A 24,321-nucleotide genomic window follows, 5' to 3' on the forward strand; every position below is an offset into this window, starting at 1 on the left:
TGAAATTATTTCACATAGGGAGCTTCCTCAGGGCAAAAACAATATCAATTGGCAATATACCAGTCACAGCGTATTTCTATCCGATATGTAAGCGCTCGTTGTCCAGCAGTATACCCGTCGCCGTATCTAAGGTGCTTGTAGTATTCCCATATGCTCCTGTGTAGAAATAACGGAGTATCCAATTCAATCCGCAACCAAGTGAATATCCGTTGTAAATATCGGCTGGGATCAGCAGTCCGTTAGCCGCTGCACTCAAGTTCGAACTGCCATAGAATAGGCAGACCAAAGTAAATTGAGGATTGAAAAAGGTGTCCGATCAGTGTGGCAACAGTAAGAGCGGCTAAATTCGGCCAGTACCTGTAATCGTAACTCAATCAATCCGGAGTGGGAGGTCGAAGAAGTCCGTAATAGCAATGATAATTAAATAAAGAACAAAAAGGACCAATGTCTATAGCCGATTCATCTGGTGACTCCCACATGACGACTGCAAATCCGGCTGGGATCAGCAGTCCGTTAGCCGCTGCACTCAAGTTCGAACTGCCATAGAATAGGCAGACCAAAGTAAATTGAGGATTGAAAAAGGTGTCCGATCAGTGTGGCAACAGTAAGAGCGGCTAAATTCGGCCAGTACCTGTAATCGTAACTCAATCAATCCGGAGTGGGAGGTCGAAGAAGTCCGTAATAGCAATGATAATTAAATAAAGAACAAAAAGGACCAATGTCTATAGCCGATTCATCTGGTGACTCCCACATGACGACTGCAAATCAATGATGCCACGTGTATTGCATCGTGGCCTGAGAATTATGAAAACTGTAAGTACAGTATTCCTTAAAATCAGTGAATGTGCAGTATGCCGATCTCGTTATTTCTACACAGGAGCATATGGGAATACTACAAGCACCTTAGATACGGCGACGGGTATACTGCTGGACAACGAGCGCTTACATATCGGATAGAAATACGCTGTGACTGGTATATTGCCAGTTGATATTGTTTTCGCCCTGAGGAAGCTCCCTATGTGGGAGCGAAACATGTTGGCTGATGATTTGAATGGAATGTTTTTAAAGTGAAATAATTTCAAATAAAGAAGTGACTTTTTCATCTAAACTGGCCTACTGGACTTTGTGAGCTGCGCACCCCCATTTGTTATATTCATCTCTTGATCTGGAGCACAGTAACGCCACTCAACGGCTGGCGTAGGGGTTGGCGTTACAACAAACAAATGATGGACGGAATGCTGACAATGCAGACATTCTTCCCCAGTCAAGAGATCTGGGTTAAATCCATCGTTCTTTTGCCCACTACGCCACCCCAGTTCAGACATGGCCATATGCAAATCAGTCTTGACCCTGTGCCTCATGGGAACAGTCCAGCCCGAACTGCCAAGCCATGTCTTCCCTGGACCGGAATCAAGCATCCTAGGACCGGTTTCTGGCTATCAGCCGTCATCAGCCAGGATAGCTTGACTCCAGTGGCGTAGTGAGCATGGGTCCCACGTCTGGGAATACCCATCCCACTTAGGGCGAAAAGCGTTACAACAAACAAATGATGGACGGAATGCTGACAATGCAGACATTCTCCCCCAGTCAAGAGATCTGGGTTAAATCCATTGTTCTTTTGCCCACTACGCCACCCCAGTTCAGACATGGCCATATGCAAATCAGTCTTGACCCTGTGCCTCATGGGAACAGTCCAGCCCGAACTGCCAAGCCATGTCTTCCCTGGACCGGAATCAAGCATCCTAGGAACGGTTTCTGGCTATCAGCCGTCATCAGCCAGGATAGCTTGACTCCAGTGGCGTAGTGAGCACGGGTCCCACGTCTGGGAATACCCATCCCACTTAGGGCGAAAAGCGTTACAACAAACAAATGATGGACGGAATGCTGACAATGCAGACATTCTCCCCCAGTCAAGAGATCTGGGTTAAATCCATCGTTCTTTTGCCCACTACGCCACCCCAGTTCAGACATGGCCATATGCAAATCAGTCTTGACCCTGTGCCTCATGGGAACAGTCCAGCCCGAACTGCCAAGCCATGTCTTCCCTGGACCGGAATCAAGCATCCTAGGACCGGTTTCTGGCTATCAGCCGTCATCAGCCAGGATAGCTTGACTCCAGTGGCGTAGTGAGCACGGGTTGGCTGCACAGCATCTTCACACTTAGGAACTGGCGCGAGGTGCAGCACTGACGGTCCGCTGTTGCTGTTTGCTTCGTGGGCTGAGAAGTACCAGCACTGAGACGGAGCTCTACCAGGGAATGGCTATCTTGGATGTCTCCAAGCTCCACCTCCTGCATTCATTTTTTAACTTAGAGCAGGCTATTAACATATTTGATAATAAACAAATATTTATGTTTGCTATATAATTTTTTACATTACAAATTACATTTTATTTTTTTTAATTTAACATTAGTACCTATATGTTTTTAAAATCATTTTAAGCCCCTGCCTGCATTATGTTTTATGGAAGGGTGTTGGAGTTGGCCCTGTGTAGTACTGGACTTACTCACCTCTGAGCTTGAGTACATTCATTTACTACTGTTTTCTGTCTTTTTTGGCTGTATAAACTACAGAATTGCAATTTGTAGATAGCAATGGGCTTACTCTTTTGTGGGTGGGTGCTGTCCCTTACTGAACCCCTCCATAACAGAGACGTTTTAAGGCAGTGGAAAGTGGGCTCTGGCCCAAGGCCCAGCCTTTCAGGGGGGCCACCTGATAGAGCCAGCTCTGTTCTGCAGTGAGCTCTTCCCTGATGACCTTGAATAATTGGTAAACAGGTTGTTTTAAATACCATTTCCTTTAATTTATTTTTAATTTGGGTGATGTGTGAGAGTCTATTACAAACATTTTGCAGAGAAATGTTGTGTTTATGTTTCATACAACACCCATAAAAAGGTTTTTAACTCACATATGAAGTGGGAGGGTGTCTCAGATTATTTGCAGTAATATTAGTGAGATGCTGCTGTGTTACAATATTGAAAACAGATGACACCACTGTCTGTAAACATATTTAGAATTTAGGTAAATGTGTCTGTGCAGTGCATGAGAGAGCTGCAATTGCAGCATAAATGGTAAGCTGTTCTTTACAGGGGTCCCTAAAATGTTTGGCCCTGGGCCCCCAAAACTCTTAAGATATCCCTGCTCCTTCCTTAAATTTCACTCAATTCCTCTTTACTCCTCCCAAAGCCCTCCCCTTTAGTAGCAAGAATTCCCCAACATCCAGCCACTGCCCCTTTCTCTCCCACATTTACTACTAGAATGTATGCCTACATGTACCGAGATCTGTTGGGGCACAGATCTCTATACATAGAAAATGAGAGAGGGGGTCAGATCTCTATACATAGAAAATTAGAGAGGCTCAGGGGATGGCCACTGATTGTAGGTTAGTGAATAGCATTTTGTAGCATGTTAGTGGTACTATTGTACTAGTACTAATATACTACAAAATGCTGTTTGTGAATAGGTCCCACAGTCTGTACACTATTCATCCACAACCACATAGCTTACGACTCATCCAGTCTAACAGTACAACTCAATATAAAACAGACTTAGCCACAGCCACGTAGTCACAGTGTTTAATCCACTCATCCATTCACTCATTCTAGAACTGACTTTAACCCCTGGCATGCAGACACCAAGGTGCCAATTACGATCCGGTAAAAAAAAGGCCCGTCCGACTCGTATCCGGTCTTTTTACCGTACGAATCGTACAAGTGCCGTACAAACTGGCAATCACGATTCGCATGGTAAAAAGCCCATACGAGTCGCATTGGGAATTATTCCCCATACGTCCTCGGGTCGGAAAATGTGTCCGACACCTCCCCGGACGATTCACCGTACAAACGTGAAAAGTGAAGTCCGACCGCGCAATTACGATCCATCCCGTGCGTCCGATGTCACAACCGTATGGAAAAAACACCGTCCGCACCGAACTCCCATTGCAACCATGGAGACATGTGCCCGCATACGCGCCGTACCCCCCCCCAGCCCCCGTGAGTACACGCCGAACCCCCCGTGTATGTACGGTGCGTACCCCCCGTGAATGTACGGTGCGTACCCCCACGGGGGGGTACGCACCGTACATACACGGGGGGGTACGCACCGTACATACACGGGGGGGTACGCACCGTACATACACGGGGGGGTACGCACCGTACATACACGGGGGGGTACACACGGGGGGGTACGCACCATACATACACGGGGGGGTACGCACCGTACATACACGGGGGGGTACGCACCGTACATACACGGGGGGGTACGCACCGTACATACACAGGGGGGGTACGCACCGTACATACACAGGGGGTACGCACCGTACATACACGGGGGGGTACGCACCGTACATACACGGGGGAGTACGCACCGTACATACACGGGGGGTACGCACCGTACATACACGGGGGGGTACGCACCGTACATACACGGGGGGTACGCACCGTACATACACGGGGGGTACGCACCGTACATACACGGGGGTACGCACCGTACATACACGGGGGTATGCACCGTACATACACGGGGGTACGCACCGTACATACACGGGGGGGTACGCTCCGTACATACACGGGGGGGTACGCACCGTACATACACGGGGGACGGGGGGTACGCACCGTACATACACGGGGGCTGGGGGGGGTCGGCGCGTACTCACGGGGGCTGGGGGGGGTACGGCGCATACCGGGCCCCCAATTCCACTCGCATCGTGGCGTACTTCGCTTTTGCGGCACTTTTCGGGTGCCGTAAAAATATTGCCGTCCGGAGCGCTGTCGGTTCGAATCCTGCTTCCTGGTTCGTGAAACGCTGCCTGAGAGCGTCCCGACGTCACGTCGGCGCTTTCCCCGGATCACATTTGTATGTATCTTTTCGTCGGTCGGTGTTTTGTACGACTCGTACGGAAATGGTGTTTCCGTGCGAATCGTACTTGCATGTTTGTAAAGTTTTACAACCGGGTACGAGTCGGACGGAAAAAAGCCTCCGTCCGACGGTTCGTACCCGGTTTTTCCAGGATCGTAATCGGCACCCAAGTCTAAAACCCATTCACCCACGTTCACAGTCACTCTGTATGTATCTGACTCACCACATACATGCATCCTTATAGTCTACATCAGACGGCAACACAGTCTTTAACTGACTCACCCACAATCTCGCCCACAGTAACACAGTCATATATTCCACAACAAACACACAGATAGTTCAGTCACACAAACTGTAACCAACTAAACCACAGTCATGCAGTCTAAAATTGACTCCCACAGCGTCAAACAGTCACAGGGTTTGTAACAGACACACCCAAAGTCACATAGTCAAACAGCCCAAAACAGAATCACTAACTCAGCCGCAGACATGCAGTCACATAGGGGCATATCAACAACAACCGGCGATAATTATCGCTGAGCGCACTTAGCGCTGGGTTAATTATCGCCGGCTAGCGCCGATTTTTATTGCTGAGATAGCGTGCTATTAGCAACGCTTATCTCATCAGCGATAAAAATCCTAGCGCTAATTGGCTAACGTGAGATTATCGCTGGAAACCCAGCGATAATCTCACGTTAGCTAGTTGATAGGGACTCACAAACTTAGCCATGATATCCACCTTCCATAGGATATCATGGCTAAGTCAGTCCTGAAGCAGGCGTAAGGAAAGTAGCGATAACTGGGGTTATCGCTACTTTTCCTGACGCTATGCTTCATAGCGTTAGGCTTGCTGATAGGAGAAATGTCGCTTAGCGACATTTCTCCTGTCATGCCAGGTCAGGAACGCCCACTTTGCATCTCATTAGAGATGCAAAGCTGGGCGTTAGGAATCCTGATGCTAAAGCAAGGTTTCACGCGTTAGCGTGACCTTGCTGATTAGGCCATAAAATTATCGCCGCTTTTCGGCCGAATACGGCCGCAAAAGCGGCGATAATTTTTTATCTCCTGCTTGCTGATATGCCCCCTTGTCACTCAGTCACAGAGACTAGATACGACTCCTATCACACAGGCTGCGACCTGTGACACAGGCCATAATCAACTCTACTACCGTCACGCAGCCACCCAGTCTACAGCTCACCCACCTACTGTGCACAACTGACTCATCTTTATTCATAGACACTCTGTGTGTATCTGGCTCACCACATTCATGTATCCTCAGTCTAAACATGTCCTATCCACAGCAACAGTCTTCAACTGACTCACCCACAATCACACACTCTACAACTGACCCAACAACAGTTAAAACAGTCATATATTACACAAACAAAACTCAGATAGTTGTTCAGTCACACAATCACAAAGAGTGCAAATAACTAAACCACAGTCATGCACCCTGAAATGAACTACCACAGAGACAAACAGTCACATGGTCTATTACAGACTCATCCAGAGTCACATAGCCACACAAGCAAGCTAAAACAGAATCACCACAGTCACACAAGCCCTATCTGCTCAGCCAGAGAGGTGCTATCACATAGTCACAGTCACACAAGCTGCAACCAAATCCTGTCACAGTATATAAACTGTGACACAGTCTACAACCAACTCTAGCAAAGTTATGAAGCAACACAGTTTACAACCGATTCACCTACAGTATACAACAGGCTCACCCACAGTATACAACTGACTCACCCAAAGTCATGTAATCACATAGTAGCACAATTCACAACTGTTGCAAAGTCATCCTGTGCCCTGGGCACCCCCCAAACTTTTGCTGACTGATGATGGTGGTAACTGACTCTGACTGACTCTGGGCTCTGCCTACCCAGGGCCAGTGCTATGCTGAAAGAAACTCATTAGAATACAGTTAAAACACCTACATACACTAGGCTACACAATGGTATGGTGGGGTACCCCTGTGATTGGCATGACCTACCCTATAAGCCCCTAGTATATACTAGGGCGGGGGGATTGAAACTACCTAGAAGTCACTAGTACCCTGGGGCATGGCAGTTTAAAGGCCAGCAGCTCTTTTTGCACTAAGCATGTGTGCACTGCTGAAGCCTGCGGTCAGTTTAAAAGCAGCACTGGGTGCCAGGACTGCTTTTAAAAAGTAAATTGTGCCCAAACTCAATTTTTGGTGGTTGGGGCAATTAACAATGGATAACCTACAATGTTTTGGTATATTAGGGACCCCCAGGGTCTCCCCTAGGTATGCCAGGGGTGGGGGGTCAGATATTTATACGGTACACCCTTATAAAATGAGTTTTTATATGCCTGGGTAAAGTGAAATTTCACATTTCACTCCCCACATTGTGGTAAAGTGCTGCTCAAATTCGACTTTGATGTTAGGAGCCCTGTAGTGGGAGAATCTGCAATATTATATTTCTACAGATTCAGAACCCCTCCTAAAGTCTCCCCTAGTTGCACATGGGGTGGGCTCCTGTAGATATAAGGCAAGTACTTATAAAATATGTTTTTGTAAGTCCCGGTGCTGGAAAAATGCCCAAGTCATTTTTCCCATTGCAAATCCCCAGTTACATAGGTTAACATGGTAGAAAGTTTCTAATTATTAACTCTTGATAGGAGAGGGATAGAAGTGCAATTCAAAGGCTTCCCAGAAAGGTATTAACAAATTCAACAATATCATATTGTTGAATTTCTCCTAAAGTGTACATACAAGAAGTTATAAGACGTTCTTGTTTGGAAGTCCAAATCCAGCCTTCCAGTGGTCTCCCCTGATTGGTCAGAGTTAAGTGGATTAGCCAGGCAGCCTTGAAGAGGTGATAAAGAGCCCCTGGGGTTAACCAGCTCTGCTGGGAGGGCGGTGTGCTGTTCCATAGGAATGCCAGGCCAGGGGGAGGAGTTGTAAACCATGGTCTTCAAAGGCAGAGGGATGGCCACAGTGTCAGTTTCCACTTTACACTTTTGACCCCCACCAGACCTAGGATTAGGGAAGGTATGTGAAGATGGTAGGGGGAGAGTCTATGGAAATAAGCCATCCTAGGGGGTGGGTTTAGCCAGATCTTACCTCCTTGCTGGAAAATAGGCCATTATGGATTTGGAAGATGTGATGCACTTTGGGACAAAATAATGCCACACTCTACAGGATGTGGTCATACCTTTGAGGAGTTACCCTGCTCCCATTGGTCAGAAGTGACCTCCTGCATGACCCAGCGAACTTGGAATAAGTATCTGAGAGGGGCAGAGCCCTCCAAATCTGCTGCTTGAAACTTACTGAAGCAAGAAGTGCCCTGCTGAGAAGTTTTGCTGTGCAAAGATTTCTAAGACCTGACCTCTGAAAACTGCACCATCTGAAACCACAGCCCTGTGGATTATTTTGCTGAAAAAGAACTAAAGAGTGGAATTCCTGAAAGTTACAGGTTAAAAGAGCTCAACTGGAACATCACCAACTAAATCTACACCTTGGAGAACCATCAGTGGATTTGTAACGGTTTTGTACCAGTGGATTGTGGGAACTGATGTCCTCAACTTTCAAGGACCATCTTGGAGCTTCCAGACCCTTGGAGTAAGTCTGAGACACTTTGGGACCCCTTGAGGAACTTTTTTTTTATTTATTTTTTATTGAATTTTAATAGCATATAATCAAAACATACAATAGGAACATGTAAACCAAAATACAGGTCATGGCATATCAACATCCTTCATCCAGCATGCAACAGTTATTTTTACCCTCCTATGTCATCCTGACCGAGGTTACCTAGCAGTGAGAGAGTTTACACAGGCTGGTGTGTTTGTAAGTATTGAACCAGGTATGTCCAGTAGTCCCTGGGTTTGGACCCTGTGGGCAACTCCTCCTCGTATGTTTGCAGCGTGTCTCTGCAATAGGTCAAGTCCTGAAGCCACTGCCTGACCCTGGGCTCCATACGGCCACCCCAACACAGCGACACCCGTCTCTTAGCAATTAGTAGTGCAATTAAACAGAATTTGCGCTTGGTGGCCCTTATTCCCGGCAATAGGCCCAGCAGGCATGTATTAGCCGAGCATTCGAGGTGCACGCCCACCATGTCACCCAATATGTGTACCACCTTCTGCCAGTACTCCGCCACCGCCCCACAGTGCCATGCCAAGTGTATGAAGTCTGCCGGATCTACCCCGCAGGGCTGACATTTAGCGTCATCCCTCAATCCATACTTATAAAGTCTTGCTGGGGTATAATACGTCTGATGGAGGTATTTGTAATGCAGCATGCGCAGGTTCCCATTTGGTGTCAGCATCCCAGTAATCGCACATGCCACCCCCCAGTCCTCCTCCGAGAGGGGACTCAGCAGGCAACCATTCCAACGCTCCAGCGCCTTGCGTGTCGTGTCGGCAATGTCTGTCTGCATCGCTGCGTATAACCTAGACACCAGTTTAGCGGCAGTCGGTGTTGCGATCACCAATTGTAAGGCACTCAATGGGGGCGGTTCCTCTGGGTATGTGGGGTACAATTTCTGCAGCGCCTTCTGTAGTCTGTAATATGTGAATGTAAACAGTAGCGTCTGGTTGCTTATGTATGTCAGTTCCTCGTGTGTCCTAAAAGTACCACCTTCGTATAAGTCCCCCATGGTGGTCAGGCCAACCTGTCGAAGTAGATCCATGCCGACCTTTTCCTGAGTAACGGAGAGCTCAGGGTGATGCTGTAGCGGTAGTTCCGGCGCATAAAGGGGCAACCTGTGTGCTTTCTCCCCCATGGCGTGCCAAGCTCTATTGGTTGTGTCAATCGTGTTGATGTCCCGAGTATGCAATGGGGGTCGCCTGTGCGTTATGATAGCACTTAGGGGGACCGGGTGTGCATCCCCTTCTTCGATAGCGGTGTGTGTCAGAAATGGGACCGGGTGATACCAGTAATGCGCATATTGTGCTTGCGCGCAAAGATAGTAGAGCAGAAAATCCGGGACCCTAAATCCCCCCTGGGCGTATGGTAATGTGAGGGAACGCATTTCTATCATAGCTTGCTTACCCCCCCATATAAGGCGGAGGACCATGGCTGAGATTCTACAGAACACCTCCGCCGGTGGCTTAATCGGGATGTTATTAAACCTATGCCATAGAGACTCCCGGGGCGGCTGCCTTCGGTCCTGAGCCTCGCGTGGCAGAATATAGCTAAATCTTGCCTATTTGCACAATATCGCCTATTTGCCTATTTTGCCAATTTTGCACAAACTGCGCGCTGCTTCTAGTGCTTTTAATTAAATTTTAATTCATTGTATTGTATTGTATTTCTCTGTATCTGTCCTAGCGTCCTTTGCACTTAGCACTTTGTCCTCTTTCTCCTGAGGCGGAAAGCCGGGAGACACTCTCGCTGTACTTTCTATTGTGGCTGGGGATCTCGGCTCTTACCGGAGGGGCTCTGGAGTATCCTGTTGGTGCTCCAGGGGTCTCGTCCCTGGTCCCCCGCCTTCCTTTCTTCCTCAGCGCTGCCCGGGCGTCCCGCGCATTGCAGACTCGTGAATCGGGTCGGACGCTCGTGCCGCGGCCATCTTAGGTGAGGCAGGCTTGCCAGTCCGCGGACTAGGCTTGCTGCCTCACGGGCGGGAGCTATAAAGTGATACGGGGATGCCTCCGCGCAGCGGACGCGTTCAGCGGATGCGCCTTTCCCGCGCCAAAGGAGCGCCTAAGGAAAGCCCGTCTGCGCCCGTCAGCGTCCCGGATGCGGACGGATACGGCGGGGCCGGGTTCTAGAGAGTCAACTACATGAGCAAACCTTAGTCTACTCCGCCCAACAGCTTCTTGCTCTTGGACAACACAGTTACAGCGGATGCAGTACCTTTGACCCTGCTGCTCGGATCAGACATCACTGCACTAGCTGTGGCTGGTCACTGATGGGTAGGTCGACGGATACAGAGGGTGCAAAGTCTAGCCAATCTAGAATCGCATCAACAGAGCTGGCCTCTGCAGCCCGTTCTTTTAGCTGTGCCCTTTTGAACACACGGTCTATGAGCAAACATGCTCTGGACCTGTTTAACTTCCTTGCCGATGCTAAGCCCGCCTGCTTGTTCCTCACAGAAACATGGCTCGGCGAAGCGTCAGGCCCAGATATAGCCAACGCCCTGCCCGCAAACTATTTCATATTAAGGAAGGACCGGAGCACAGGCAAAGGGGGAGGAGTGGCTTTGGTAATAGACAGACGCTTTGAGTGTTCTATTATACCTACTGACGACATTCGAGGGGCGGAAGCACTCGGCTTCTGTCTTACACTCTCCCCCGGCCAATCTTGCGCTGGTCTCTTGGTCTATAGACCCCCTGGCCCGGTTGGATCTTTTAATGAGGAGCTGGATGCTGTAATCTCAGGCATGACTGTTCAATTTAAGCATTTTATTCTCCTGGGTGATTTTAATATCCACTTTGATAAGACGGAGGCGTCTGATACTATCAAAATTCTAGATATTACCAGCCCACTGGGCCTTTTTCCCTATGTCATGCTGCCCACCCACAACAAAGGACACACCCTGGATCAGATTTTTTCCACCACTTTTGTGACAGTTGTGCCCCCTCTCCCAGAGTTATGGTCCGACCATCTTTTGGTGGCTTTTAATATCCAGGCACAAGCCAGTAAGACTAGCAGAGGTGCGGGGTGTCTAGCCCTGCGGTCGCGTCCTTTCCACTTAGTAACCGTGGAAATGATCGATCAGTATCGACTAACCCACCCCTGCTCTCTCACGGGCGATCTAGAATCGGACCTTGCGTGCTTTCAAGAGTGGCTGGTACGGTGCCTAGAGGCCTTAGGCAGCTGTCAAAAAAATCCCAACGTGCATCAGCCCCATGGTTTACACCTGCGCTTAACTCTAGTAGAAGGCTCTGCAAAAAAGCAGAAAGAGCTTGGCGAGCAAAGTATCTGGACCCGCTGAAGGAGGCATACAGAAGTTGCGCCAGGGCCTATCATAAGGATATTTTCCTAGCCAAAAAAATATATTTCGCTCATCGGATTGAGGAGGCTGCTAACACCAGCAAAGAAATCTTCACAATTGTGAAAGAATTTACCTCTCCAGTGGCTATTACACCTAGGCGCTCTTTTTCGGAACCTTGGGTTCGGCAATTAGCAAGTTTTTTTGCGGATAAAATTAAAAGCATTCAGGCTACCTTCTCTGCTCTTGCATGGGGAGGAGCACTTGGTCCTGAAACTAATGCCGCTACCTCGGACCTGGTTAATCCTAGTCTGGTGAGCTTCCCACCGATTGCACCCCAATCTTCACTGGAACTCTTTGCCAAAATAAGATCTGGTTCTCCTCTGGACCCATGTCCCGCAAAGTTTTTAGCTAAAATAGCTTGTGCTATTAACCCCCTGGTGAATCCTATTCTAAATTATTCATTGCTTACAGGGACTGTGCCGTCTGCCTGGAAACAGGCAATGGTCATTCCGCTCCTGAAAAAACCGTCATTGGATCGGGATGTCCATGCTAACTATCGACCTATTTCTTTACTCCCCGCTTTGGCCAAAGTGACTGAAAAGCACGTCCAGTCTGTTCTTTCTCACTTTGTGGAGGCCCATGGCCTCTTACACCACACCCAATCCGGCTTTCGTACGAACATGAGCACAGAGACCGCTCTGTTAGAGGTGGTGGAGGCCATCAAGGAAGTTCAGGACTCTGGGGGAAAAGCACTGTTGGTGTTACTCGATCTCTCGGCGGCGTTTGACACCGTTCCTCATGACCGCCTTTTGACCCGTCTTGGGGAGATCAGGGTTGGAGGTACGGTGTTTAAATGGTTTAAGTCTTTTCTGACCAACCGCCAACAGACAGTCTGGGCACCTCCGTACTCGACGACAGTGCCGCCTCTGGAAGTAGGAGTTCCTCAAGGATCTATATTAAGTCCGATCCTTTTCAATATTTATATGTCCCCTCTGGCTGCACTGGTCGAGTCTTTTGGAGCCCAGATTGTTTCTTACGCCGATGACACTCAGCTTCTTTTCACGTGCAGCAAAAATATGGATTTCAATGGAGACCGTATTAAGAGCTGCTTGGCCGCGGTCTTTACATGGTTCCATTGCAATCAGCTAAAATGTAACTCTGATAAATCGGAGGTTCTTTTCTTTGGTTGCCCTCCTGATCCGTGCTGGGGGTCTTGGTGGCCTGCTGACATGTTTCCCCCTGCGGATGTGACCTCGGTGGCCAAAAATCTCGGCGTTAAGTTGGACAATTGTCTCACCTTGAAACCGCAGATCCAGAGCCTAGTTGGCCAATGCTTTGGCATTTTAAAAATGCTAAGAAAATTTCTTCCTGTTCTGTCCATCGCCCACAGGAAGATCACGGTGCAGGCCTTGATAGGCTCCAGGCTGGACTACGCCAATGTCCTGTACCTGGGTCTCCCTAAGTGCCTTCTCTCGCGCTTACAAGTCGTGCAGAATTCGGCCGCGCGAGCTATTTTCGGCCTTAGCCATCGCTCCCATGCCACGGGACTACTGCAATCCCTGCACTGGCTCCCCATTAAGAAGCGTATTGAATTCAAGGCACTTACCATGACATTTAAAACGCTTCATGGCATTGGCCCTCTCTATATGAGAAAGAGGATCAGTTTCTATCGACCCACCAGATCCTTGCGCTCTGCATCATTGTCCCTCACTGTGGTCCCGGCAATTAGGCGTGCCCGGATCGGAGGGCGTTCCTTTAAACATCTAGTGCCACTCGCCTGGAATGCCCTCCCTCTGGCGTTAAGAAAGTGTGATAACTTGACGACCTTTAGAAAGAAGCTCAAAACTCGGCTTTTCGGCATGTAAGTCCTCCTCTCTGTAGATGCTTTGTGGTCTAGGGTCTGTCAGCGCCGGGACACTCTGTCTGAGTAGCTGAGCGCTTAACAAAACTCTGGATAACATAACATAACATAATTAAATAGGTACAATAGCTTGGGGAGAACGACCATTTTGACAATGGCTATACCATCTGCCAATGATAATGGCAGCTGGATCCAGCGCCCTATTTTACCTTCTAAGGTCTCAATCGCCCGCCCATAGTTTGTGCGTATCACCACCTCTGGGTCTCGGTGATACCAGACCCCCAAATATCTCACCGGGTCCGACTGCCATTCCAGCGGAAAATCCACTGGGCAGGGATCCGTGGTGTCTGTCAATGGTATGATCATCGATTTTGACCAGTTGATAGTGAGACCAGAGTGCTGGCCGAACTTTATATATTCTCGCAGCAGTGGGCTTAGGTTCACCTCCGGATCTCGCACATACAACGTCATATCGTCGGCATACAGCAAGATATGGAGCGGCCTCTGTGGGAACTGGAGCGCTGAGTAATGGTGTTTTTGTCTGATTTTGCACGCAAGCGGTTCCAGTGCTCACGCAAATAGTAACGGAGACAGCGGGCAACCTTGCATCGTGCCTCTCGAGATCTTGATTGGGTCGGAAACGTATCTATTGACCTTTATCCGCGCCGTTGGTTCAGTATACAGAAGCGCCACCCCCTGCAGGAAGAGCGGGGGGAATCCCATACGTTGCAGTATGGTATACAGATAGGGCCATTCAATGGAATCAAATGCTTTGGCAGCATCAAGAAATATTGCCGCCGCCTTCGTGTTAGGGAGCAGATAGTGTGATAGGGCGAAGAGTGTCCGGGTGTTATGCGTGGTAGATCTGGACGGAATAAACCCAGATTGATCCGGTAAAATCAACTTGGGCATCAGCGGTTTTAATCGAGTGGCAAGAAGCTTCGCTAGAATCTTAGTGTCCACATTAATAAGGGACAGCGGTCGATACGACTCGCATTGCTCCGGGTCTTTGTTCGGTTTCAATAATGCAATCAGCATGGCCTCGCGCAACGTAGGTGGTAGCCGTTGTTTCTCATGGGCATCTCCGTACATGTCAACCAGATGTGGCGCCAGTTGGTCCACAAATGCCTTGTAGAATTCGCACGTGAATCCATCGGGGCCCGGGGCCTTCCCATTTGGCAGGGATTTGATCACCTCCGTCACCTCCTCCTCCGTGATCGGGAGCGATAAATATTTCCGCTGTCTATCCGACAGCCATGCAATTGCAATGTCTTCCAGGTACTCCTCAATCACCTCTGGAGGCTCTGTAGGGCGTGAGGAGTATAGTGCCGCATAGGTAGCCATAAATTCACCTAGTATGCCCTGCGTGTCGCGTTTGAGCGACCCTGTGGGGTCCCTCACCTCCCGCACAGTGTGGGGGCGGAATCCCGAGCAGATCCTAGCGGCCAAACACCCGCCAGGTCTACCGCCCTCGCCACAGTGTCTTGCAGTCGCGCGTTTGGTGACATATTTAAGCTCGTCCTCAGCGTAGGATTGATATTCCGAAAGTACTACCCTGATGTCTCCCAGTATCTCCGTGTTGTGTGTCCACTCATACTCCGACTCCAGTTCGCGTAATCGAACCTCACGTCGATTCAGTTGGTGTCTAATGTCTTTGAGTATACCCGCAGTGGTACTCAGGCACACCCCTCGGATAGTGGCCTTGAATGCCTCCCACAGGAGCCCCGGGTCCTCCACCGTAGGGGTGTTGATGTCAAAATATTCCTTGATGGCCTTATGTATAGTGTCCGTGTAAACTGAATCTAGCAGGGCCCGTGCATTAAACCTCCAGCTATAAGGCAGCGGTGTGTAATGTGGGATTTGTAATGACAACAGTACCGGGTTATGGTCCGAGAGCGTTCGTGGTAGGTGCGCAATGGACCTTGTCCATAACAATGCCTCGGGCGAACCCACCCAGTAGTCTAGCCTAGACCAACTACCATGCGCTGCTGAAACGTGTGTGGCTTCTCGGGTCCCCGCGTGTCTGTCCCTCCAAATGTCTGTTAAGTGTCTGTCTACCAGCACATCCCTTAGCTTACTCAGCGCCTTCTTGTGTGGTTCCGTTGAGCCCTCCGACCTATCGAGCTGATCGTTGAGCGCCAGATTAAAGTCGCCCCCCCATATCACAGGAATGTCAGGGAGACTGCCCAATGTGCGCCATATCGTGTGGTAAAAATCCGGGTCGTCCACATTCGGGGCGTATGTATTCAGTAACGCTATGTGTTGCCCTCGTAGTACCCCTGTGATGAGGACAACCCTCCCTGCATCATCCTTAGTAGTGTCTATCACTTCGAACTGTGTTCCTTTTTTAATCAGTATCAGAACTCCCCTGGAATCAGATGAGTAGGAGGAGCTTTTTATGACCTCTGCCCACCGTGTACCCACTCGACTTGGGGGGGCCGGTGCAAGGTGTGTTTCTTGTAAAAGAGCAATGTCGATGCGGTGCCTATCTAGATATGCAAATAGCTGCCGAATCTTTCTAGGGTTGTTTAGACTCCTCACATTCCAGGTCAGCAAGTTTAAGGGTGTATCATGTTCTTTCCTCTCAGCCATCGGACACACTGTAGAGCTCTAACAACACCCCGATATTACCGCACACCATAGCAAACAGTAGTAACTCGATCTAGGATAACAGACCACCTGTCGCAACACCGGAGCTTAGCCATGCTTCTCGTGCTCCATAACCTGCAATATATCCCCCAACATGTAAACACCCGCCCCCCTCCCACTTCAGCAACCCAACCATGCCAAAGCCATACCCTACCCATAGAAAACAACATCTTTTAACTTAGAGTGGGGAGCACCCGCTTCGGGGAATTCACCGAGAGCCCAACTCTACATCCATTGCAATGGATGTGACCAGGCAATTGATTACACATGCTAGGCATCACATATAGCACTTCGCCCGTCCGTCGTATATGTCGTGGACTTTGGCAAGCTCAACAGGCACATTGTCACGAGTTAGCCGCCCTGTCGTACGCCCCCAAGGCCAGCCGGTGTACTGTTTCAACACAATGGGGTGATGGGACAACAGAGCTCCCAGGAGCCAGCCCCGCAGCCCATCCCGCATAGCAAGACAAACCCGCAGTGCAGACAGTTGGGGAGCCAGGCAACATGTGTGAATCCATTGTTCGCCCCTGTACACGTTGTGCTCGTGTAAAGGTAGTCAGTTCTAGTTCAATTGGTACAGTACTGGGGGTTCAAATCGCATCCCGCGACTACGCTGCCAGTCGCCTCAGCCACAGCGCGCCCCGACCCGGTCCGGCCGCCGCCCAGACCCAGCAGGAGCTAGCGGAGCAGACCCTCAAAATAAAATGTGCATAGTTCTTACCAGTTCTGAGCCAACCTGACACCCCAGGCATCTCAACCCAGGTTCGCATCCATGTCAGCTTCCTGTCTCTGCTCTACCGGTCGTCGGTCTCTCCTCTTGCCCCCGAGTTTCTTGAGGAATTCCTGAGCTGCCCTCGGCGTCTGCAGGATCGTCTGACGGCCATCTTGTGTCACGCGGAGTCTTGCTGGATAGAGCATGGCATAATCAACATTCAACTCCCGGAGCCTCTTCTTTGCTGGGTTGAATTCCTTGCGCGCCATCTGAACTGCCAACGTGAAGTCCGGGAAGAACTCCAACTTGTTGCCCTGGTACGTGATATTCCGCTTCTCTCGAGTCAGCCTCAGGATTGTATCCCGATCGCGGTAGTTCAGGATCCGGGCGACGACCACCCGGGGGTTCGCCCCCGGCTTCAGGCGTGGGGCAAGGGTCGTGTGTGCACGTTCCACAACAAATATAGCTGATAGATGCTCCGTGCCGAACACGGCCCGTATCAGCTCTTCGATATAGGTCTCCATTTTCCCTGTGTTGGTGGATTCTGGAATGCCCGCGACGCGGATGTTGTTGCGCCGCGAGCGCGCCTCCAAATCCTCTGCCTTGTTGCGGATGACCTCCAACAGCTTCTCCATCTCGGTGCACCGCTGCTGCGTGCCATGTGCTTTGTCCTCCACCGCTGATATGCGTGACTCTGCTTCCTCCAGGCGCAATCCGTGGCCATCTAATTTGGCTTACATGTTGTCCACCCGCAATGTGATATTGTCAAGCTTGCCATGAATGTCCTGCAAGCTACGCTGTATGGCCTGCAGCACTCCCTCCATACCCGCAGACGCGTCCACGGGCATCTCCTGCGCCGGCGCCGTCACCGTCGACTGCTCCTTCGAGGGCTTCTTGCCTTCAAATGGTAGCTTTGACTGTGTTTTATCCGGTTTCCCCATCGTGATATCGTACGGGGGGTCTCCCCCGCCGCAGCCACCAGTCCGAGGAGGCCACACCAGTCGTCAGTGGCCAGGGGCCCCACAGGCCCGGAGAAGGTCCCCTGGAGGCGGGGTCGCCCCCAGCAACAGCAGCAACGGCAGTGATCAACCCCGGGTCAGCGATTCTCCGGGGCTCCGATACCACCAGCCCAGCCGCACTTCGGCCCAGCAGAGGAACTCCGGCGGCGCCAGCCGTTGGCCAACCCGCACGCACCCCACGAGGTCAGAGGTGCGCCACAGCCACCACAGCTTGCCCGCTTCCACGTACCTCTCGGGCGGTGTATGTTATGTGAGGAGGGCCGAGCTCAGCCAGCACACGCAGGGCAGCCTCCACCGGGGTGATCCAAACGACCTCTCAGCTCCTCTTGTCCACGTTGCCTCCCCCGCAGTCGGCCATGTGCGGATCATGGGATGGGCGCCGCTTGCACAGCGCGATCCTTGGCCTTCGGTGTCCAAACTGCCCACAGTGGTTACACGCGATGGATGCGTCCACAGGCAATACAGCCCTAGGACAGCACACCACGGATCCTCGTCTGGGGCAGGCCATCCACCTCACAGTGTCTCTCGGCCCGTCCGGGTGATCGCCGCCGATCGGGTACGCGCAGCTCCCGGCCGCGCCTGCATACCACAGCGCGGGCTAGGCAGCGACGTCAGGGTCCGCTTTGCGCCGCTGTGCCACTTGCCACAGGTCCGATTCGCCCGTGAGCTCCACACTGGACATCCATGCTCGCCAGCCCAGTACCTCGCAGGAGCCGCCGTTTATCGTTGCTCGTCCGCGCTCCAAACGCCGCAGGGCGCCGCCATCTTGGATTCGTCAGATCTCGCCTTCGCGGCTCGGAAAATTATGCCGTTTCCACAGCGATCACCCGTCGGCGGGCCTCCGCCGGTCCGTGCATTCCGAGCCCTGGTCTTCCGACGTCAGTGGCTGGCGGAAGAAGGCCGATGCGAGCCCGCCATCGCTCCTGTTTAACCGTTAATCGAGCCTGGTCGGCGGAGCTGTCTCAGGAGGCAGCCATTCCGCTGTGGGCTCTCTAGCGCCCCCCCCCCCTCCTTGAGGAACTTCAGGAAGAAGTTCAAGAATTTTGGAGAACTTTGGAGCAACTTTGAAAAAAAAGCTCCATAGAGGGACTGACTCAACCTGGTCAGCCAGGTCACCTGCCTTCTAACCGCGAGCCGGCTAAGCCATCCAGGTTTGTTCAGCTAAAAGCTCCATAGGTCCAACTTCCAGAGTTTGACCGGTACTAGGAGAAATCTGTAGCCAGCGAACCGTCACCGGATCCGGCTACATGAGGAGCATCGAGAGACCCCGAGAGAAAAAGCTCCAGACAAGTTGACAAGTTTCTAGGTCCGCTCGTAGAGAAGGTGACCGGGAGCAACCATGAGAGCCAAGCTGCCTGCCTTCCATCGCGTGTCGGCCTGGATTCCTGGGTTTTCCCGCTGAAGCAATCTTGAAATATTTTCTAAGTCCGCTTCAGGAAAGTTGACCGGGACCGCGTCACAATTCAAGCCAGCGAACCCTCACAGGATCTGGACTGGCTGGGAGCTTTGAGGGCCCTCGGTAAGAAAAGCTCCAGAAAAGTTTCTAAGTGTGAAGGTAGAAACTGAGACCGGGACCTGCTGGGAGCTGTAGCCGCTCAGGTCTGAAACTTTGACTTTGGCCTGGACTATCGCGATCAGGTATCGCAATATGGTGCTATAATCTTCTAAATGCTATATTTTTATTACATCTTTGAAAATTCATATCTCCGGTTCCCTACATGGGATTTTTGTCGTTTTGGTGTCATTTTAAAGATACAAATATTTCCTGTTTTTATAAATTGGTGTTGGATTTTTATTATGTGTTGAGTCTTAATTATTTACTGAAATGGTATTTTTAAATGCTTTACATACCTGTCTGTGAAGTTAAACCTGTCTGCTCGCAGCCACGTTACCAAGGGTTGAGCATAGGAATAATTTTCTAAGACCTATGCTGAGTCCTATTATGTGTTGGTGGCCTTATTGCCAGTGGCAGACCTACATTTGCCCCTACCAATAACCCACTTTCCAACAACAATGAACTTACTCAAAGTGATGCTGTAATGTAGTCATGCAGTCTATAGCAGACTCATGCAATGCCACCCACAGGCAAAGTTTGCAACTGACTTATCCACAGTCATGCAGTCACACAGTTACAATTCCACACACAACTCACAAATATGCAGTTATGCATTCTATAACCAACTCCCACTGTCCTTCAGTCACACAGTGCCAGAGCCTATAACTACCTTATCCAAAGTCTCATAGTCACCCAATTTATAATCGAGTCACCACATTAACCTTTGAGCAAGACACCATAAACACCAGACTCACCAACTTGTCAACGGACAGAAACCTTTTTAGGGTCGATATGTGAAGCCTAACGAAATCTACGTGTGGGAACCATGGGCGACTTTAGTTTCCACCTTTAGGATGAACATATCACTTACCTGCAGAAATGCTGGAGATCAGCGCCCCAATAGATCCAAAGCGTTTGGTCGGGGCATGGCTAGCAAAGGTGGCACAGGATGAAAAGATGGAGATGATGCCGACTACCGTAGTGAGAATCATAAAGGCTCTAGTGGCGTCATTATATTCTGGAAAAGAAAGAGAACATACAACTGTTACCGATAATAGATTTAAGGATCAGAGTGAAGTTTGCAAATGCCTAGCTCAGACACCAGGGCAGGTGAAATCAGCCCTTGGAGGCCAATCGCATAGATCAACAAGGGTAACAGCAAGTCTACAAGGTTTGCAGTGTGCAAGTACCACTATATACAAACATAGATGCAGGGACAAGTCTACAAGCAGGTGAAGGGAAGAGTTGACTAAACTCCAGAATATGAAGATAAGGGAAGTTTAACTCAAGTATCGTAAAGCGACCACCAACACATCATGCCCCAGCTCCTTCCCAATTGCCTCTCTGGAATCTCCACCTCAGATTATTCCACAATCTACACTCAAATGAAATGCATTCCATGTAAACTCCACATACCACATGGAACAACCCACACAACAAAAACAGCAATGGCAAGCAAGTTGGTGGTGGAGGGATTGGAGATCTCATCCTCATCACCAATATGAAGGGAAGAGATTATCAAACTCCAGAAGATGAAGGTAATGGACAGTTTAATTCAAGTATTGTCGAGCGACCAAGAACATATTACCGCACCCAGTTCCTTCCCAACCGCCTCTCTCTGAAATCTTCACATCATAGTTTTCCACATTCAACATTCAAATGAAATACATTTTAGGTAAGCCCCACAGTAGGTAATGCAAGACATTTCTTAACAGACCAATGGTAAGATTGTTAGGGCTACAACAGTTAGTCCTATATCACGCCTTCTTGACCTGTTAAAAATGTTCCAACAGCCTGGCTTACATTTTCTAGGTGATTATGTAGGTTAGGACTCCTGTGTGACACATTTATTTTGTCTCCAGTAACACCTGTTACACTGAGTGCCCCGGGGGCTCAATGGGCGTGGCACCTGTTTTCTGTGCCCCGGGATACTTTGGAATTGCAGAAAGGTTTGCTGGTGCTTGAACAACCCTTTCTCTGATGTGTATTGCACCAGTGCTACATGTTCAAGGCAGCAGCACACCCACAATATTATAGACACAGGTGCAAAGTCAAAGGAGCTGTCTGGGGGCGTACTGAATTTGCGGGACAAAGTGGTGGCACACAGTCAGTGCTCCCCAGAGGGTGAAACTTGAAAAGGGGGAAAGGAGTTCCCACAGACCCTCCAGACATTCCCCTGCAGGCGAGTGCAGTCATTTCCTACTGGGAAATCTCTGAACCCATTTGAAATGCAGGCCACGTTGCCATCTGCAAAGTGAACCATGGACCAGCTGCTTCGAACAACAGGTTTGCCTTTTACTAATGCCCTGCCCACAGACCAGCCATGGGGACAGCTCATTAACCATAAAAGGGTGTACAGACACATTTAAATTGCGCCACGGCGCAGACCAGGCAGTGCATCCTTTATAGAACATGGCCCCTGTTACTTTTTATGTCTGGCTTGATAGCGCAGTTGTCACCAGACATTATGCGATTAATTTAAAAAGGGCTTTAAGAAGCACTACCAGGAGAGGGCTTTTGGCTTTGTCCACATGTTAGTAGTCTGCAGGACATGTTTTGTTTGGGCAGAAGTGTGATTTAACAAAAAAAAGTGCTTACAGTCCACACAGCTGTGATCATTTTGCTTTTTTATCCAGCTGCCTCAGCCAGCAGCTTGAATTTTCAAGGGCACACATATGACACTGTATGCTATTAAAGTGTCTTAGATAAATACATAATTTACATTGTTTGTTTTTCTCTGGTAGGAGCATTTATGAGAGGAGGGTAGTCATTAACTTTAGATTTCAGTGTGCAATTTTGTGTTTTAAAGCCCAGAGCTACACTAACCTACATGGATTTTTAGGTCTGGTTGGACAGTGCAACTGTCACTGGACCTTATGTGATCAGCAAAGAAAATCTTTCAGAGTCTTACAGAGAGAGGGGCATAGGCTTACACCACATGTTGGTTTTCCCTAACTACAGGCTTTGAGTGGGTCGAATTTGTGTGCTTCCACTAAAAAGACTGCTTGGATAGCACTATTTGAGTTTATGCTTTTTTTAAATATCTTTATTACATTTTATATGTTGTTGATACAATTGACAAAAGGAACACATATAGCGTACAATAACCTCACACTGTTGTAGAGGAAGGAAGTCATAGACAGCACAGTCACATGTGACCAATCAGCCACCGGATAGATATACATTGGGAATTTCCCCCGTCACCCGGTCGTTGTTTGCTTTTGTGTGCCGTATCTGTGTACATTACAACAGATGCCGCAAGTGTATTCACATTCAAACTCAAGCTTCATCAAGCAACCATAACAATGAAACAACGTGTCTGCTAACCCAACCCATGTGTTTGAGTGTGCGATCTGTGCACAAACCAAGAGTACACCGGCACCAGCGAATAAATGAGCACTCACTACAATGCTTCACAATAGACTCAGAATTCTCCACCCCGCATTCCCTCAAAGACATCTCAGAAGCGGGTCCAACATCTGTCCACCCAGTAGACCGACCGAGGTGAGGGGCCCAGCAGTGACTGCCAAGAGGGGGAAACCTGCCTGCACATTATCTCCCAGAATCAAGGCTAGGCTCTCAAGGCGGCGGCCGCTCGTTCCTGCCTCAAGTTGTTCCAGGTAAGTATCCCAAGATACCAATGGATCCAATCCATTCCCCTCAGGCACAATCGCTTGTGCACCAGTAGTTCGTCAGTCGCCCAGTGGAGCATGCCAGTCCACCAAAGTTTCAGATGGGGTGCTGCGGTAGACTTCCAGGCCATACTAATACATTGTTTAGCTAAAATGAGTGCTAAATTATGGAATCTCAACAGACCTTTGTTTTTCTTGATGATACGCCCCTATCAAGAAAGTATCTAAGCGAATCCAGCAGGAGCAAACTATTTGTCACCGCTGATACCACCTGTGACACCTGTTCCCAAAATAGACAAATTAGTGTGCAGAACTACACCATATGAATGAAGTCATCGTCAGCGGATCTGCACCTCCGACATATATTAGAAGCACGGGGGAACACGTAACACGGAGTATAGATGTGTGCTGGCCTTCTTGGTGATCCCTCATCAAGCCGCTTCAAGAGGTGCCCTTGTGTGAGGCTGCTCCAGATCAGATCCTCACGTGTTAAGCATCACATCCCGTAGGGCAGAAACCAGTCATAACTGCTCCGGACCTAGCCCGTGATCCAACGCCAAAATATTGAAGGCACAGAGACCCTCCTCGGTCACCACGTCTGCCCAAATTTTGATTCCCATCGCTTCCCAATCCGGGACCCGATGCGTGACCCTCAAGCCTGTGCATCTGGTATGGCCCAAATCGGGTGACTGGGCACATTGGCTGTATGACGCTGCCCGTTTCCTGCGTATCGTTTCCAGACATATATCGCTCTCCTTAGCAGCACAATATTCGTGTCCCAAGGAGGTGTAGTGTCAAAGAGCCTATCCAACAATGATCTCCCTGCCAGCTCATCTAAAATGCCAGTGCATTCTAGAAAAGGTTGATAATCAACTGTAGGGCTGCAAAGAAATGGAGAAGGGCTGCAAAGGAATGGATAAGTCGTAGGACCATAGGGTAAGCACACTCCTGGGAGAGGAGGATGTCACTCGTTGCACTCAAAAAGAGAATCAAAGTTCTCCTTGTCTGAGGGTTTTGTTCCAAACAATGAAACGGTAATTCAGAGTCAATTAAATGTATTTATAGCATTCATCCAAAGATGTAGAATTATCATCATTCTGTCAATCTCGACTCGTTTATCAAATAT

The 24,321-nt window shown here is 49.5% G+C and overlaps 1 protein-coding gene across 1 annotated transcript in view; it reads right to left on the reverse strand.

Moving 5' to 3' along the window:
* Window positions 1-24,321, reverse strand: part of LOC146809023 (lens fiber membrane intrinsic protein-like) — a 145,572-nt gene that overhangs the window by 46,530 nt on the left and 74,721 nt on the right. Inside the window, exon 3 of the mRNA XM_085615816.1 lies at window positions 20,435-20,581. Coding sequence (XP_085471942.1) covers window positions 20,435-20,581 — 147 coding nt within the window. The remainder of the gene's footprint in view (window positions 1-20,434; window positions 20,582-24,321) is intronic.

Source organism: Triturus cristatus, chromosome 7 (genome assembly GCF_964204655.1).
Source record: "Triturus cristatus chromosome 7, aTriCri1.1, whole genome shotgun sequence".
Lineage (NCBI taxonomy): Eukaryota > Metazoa > Chordata > Amphibia > Caudata > Salamandridae > Triturus > Triturus cristatus.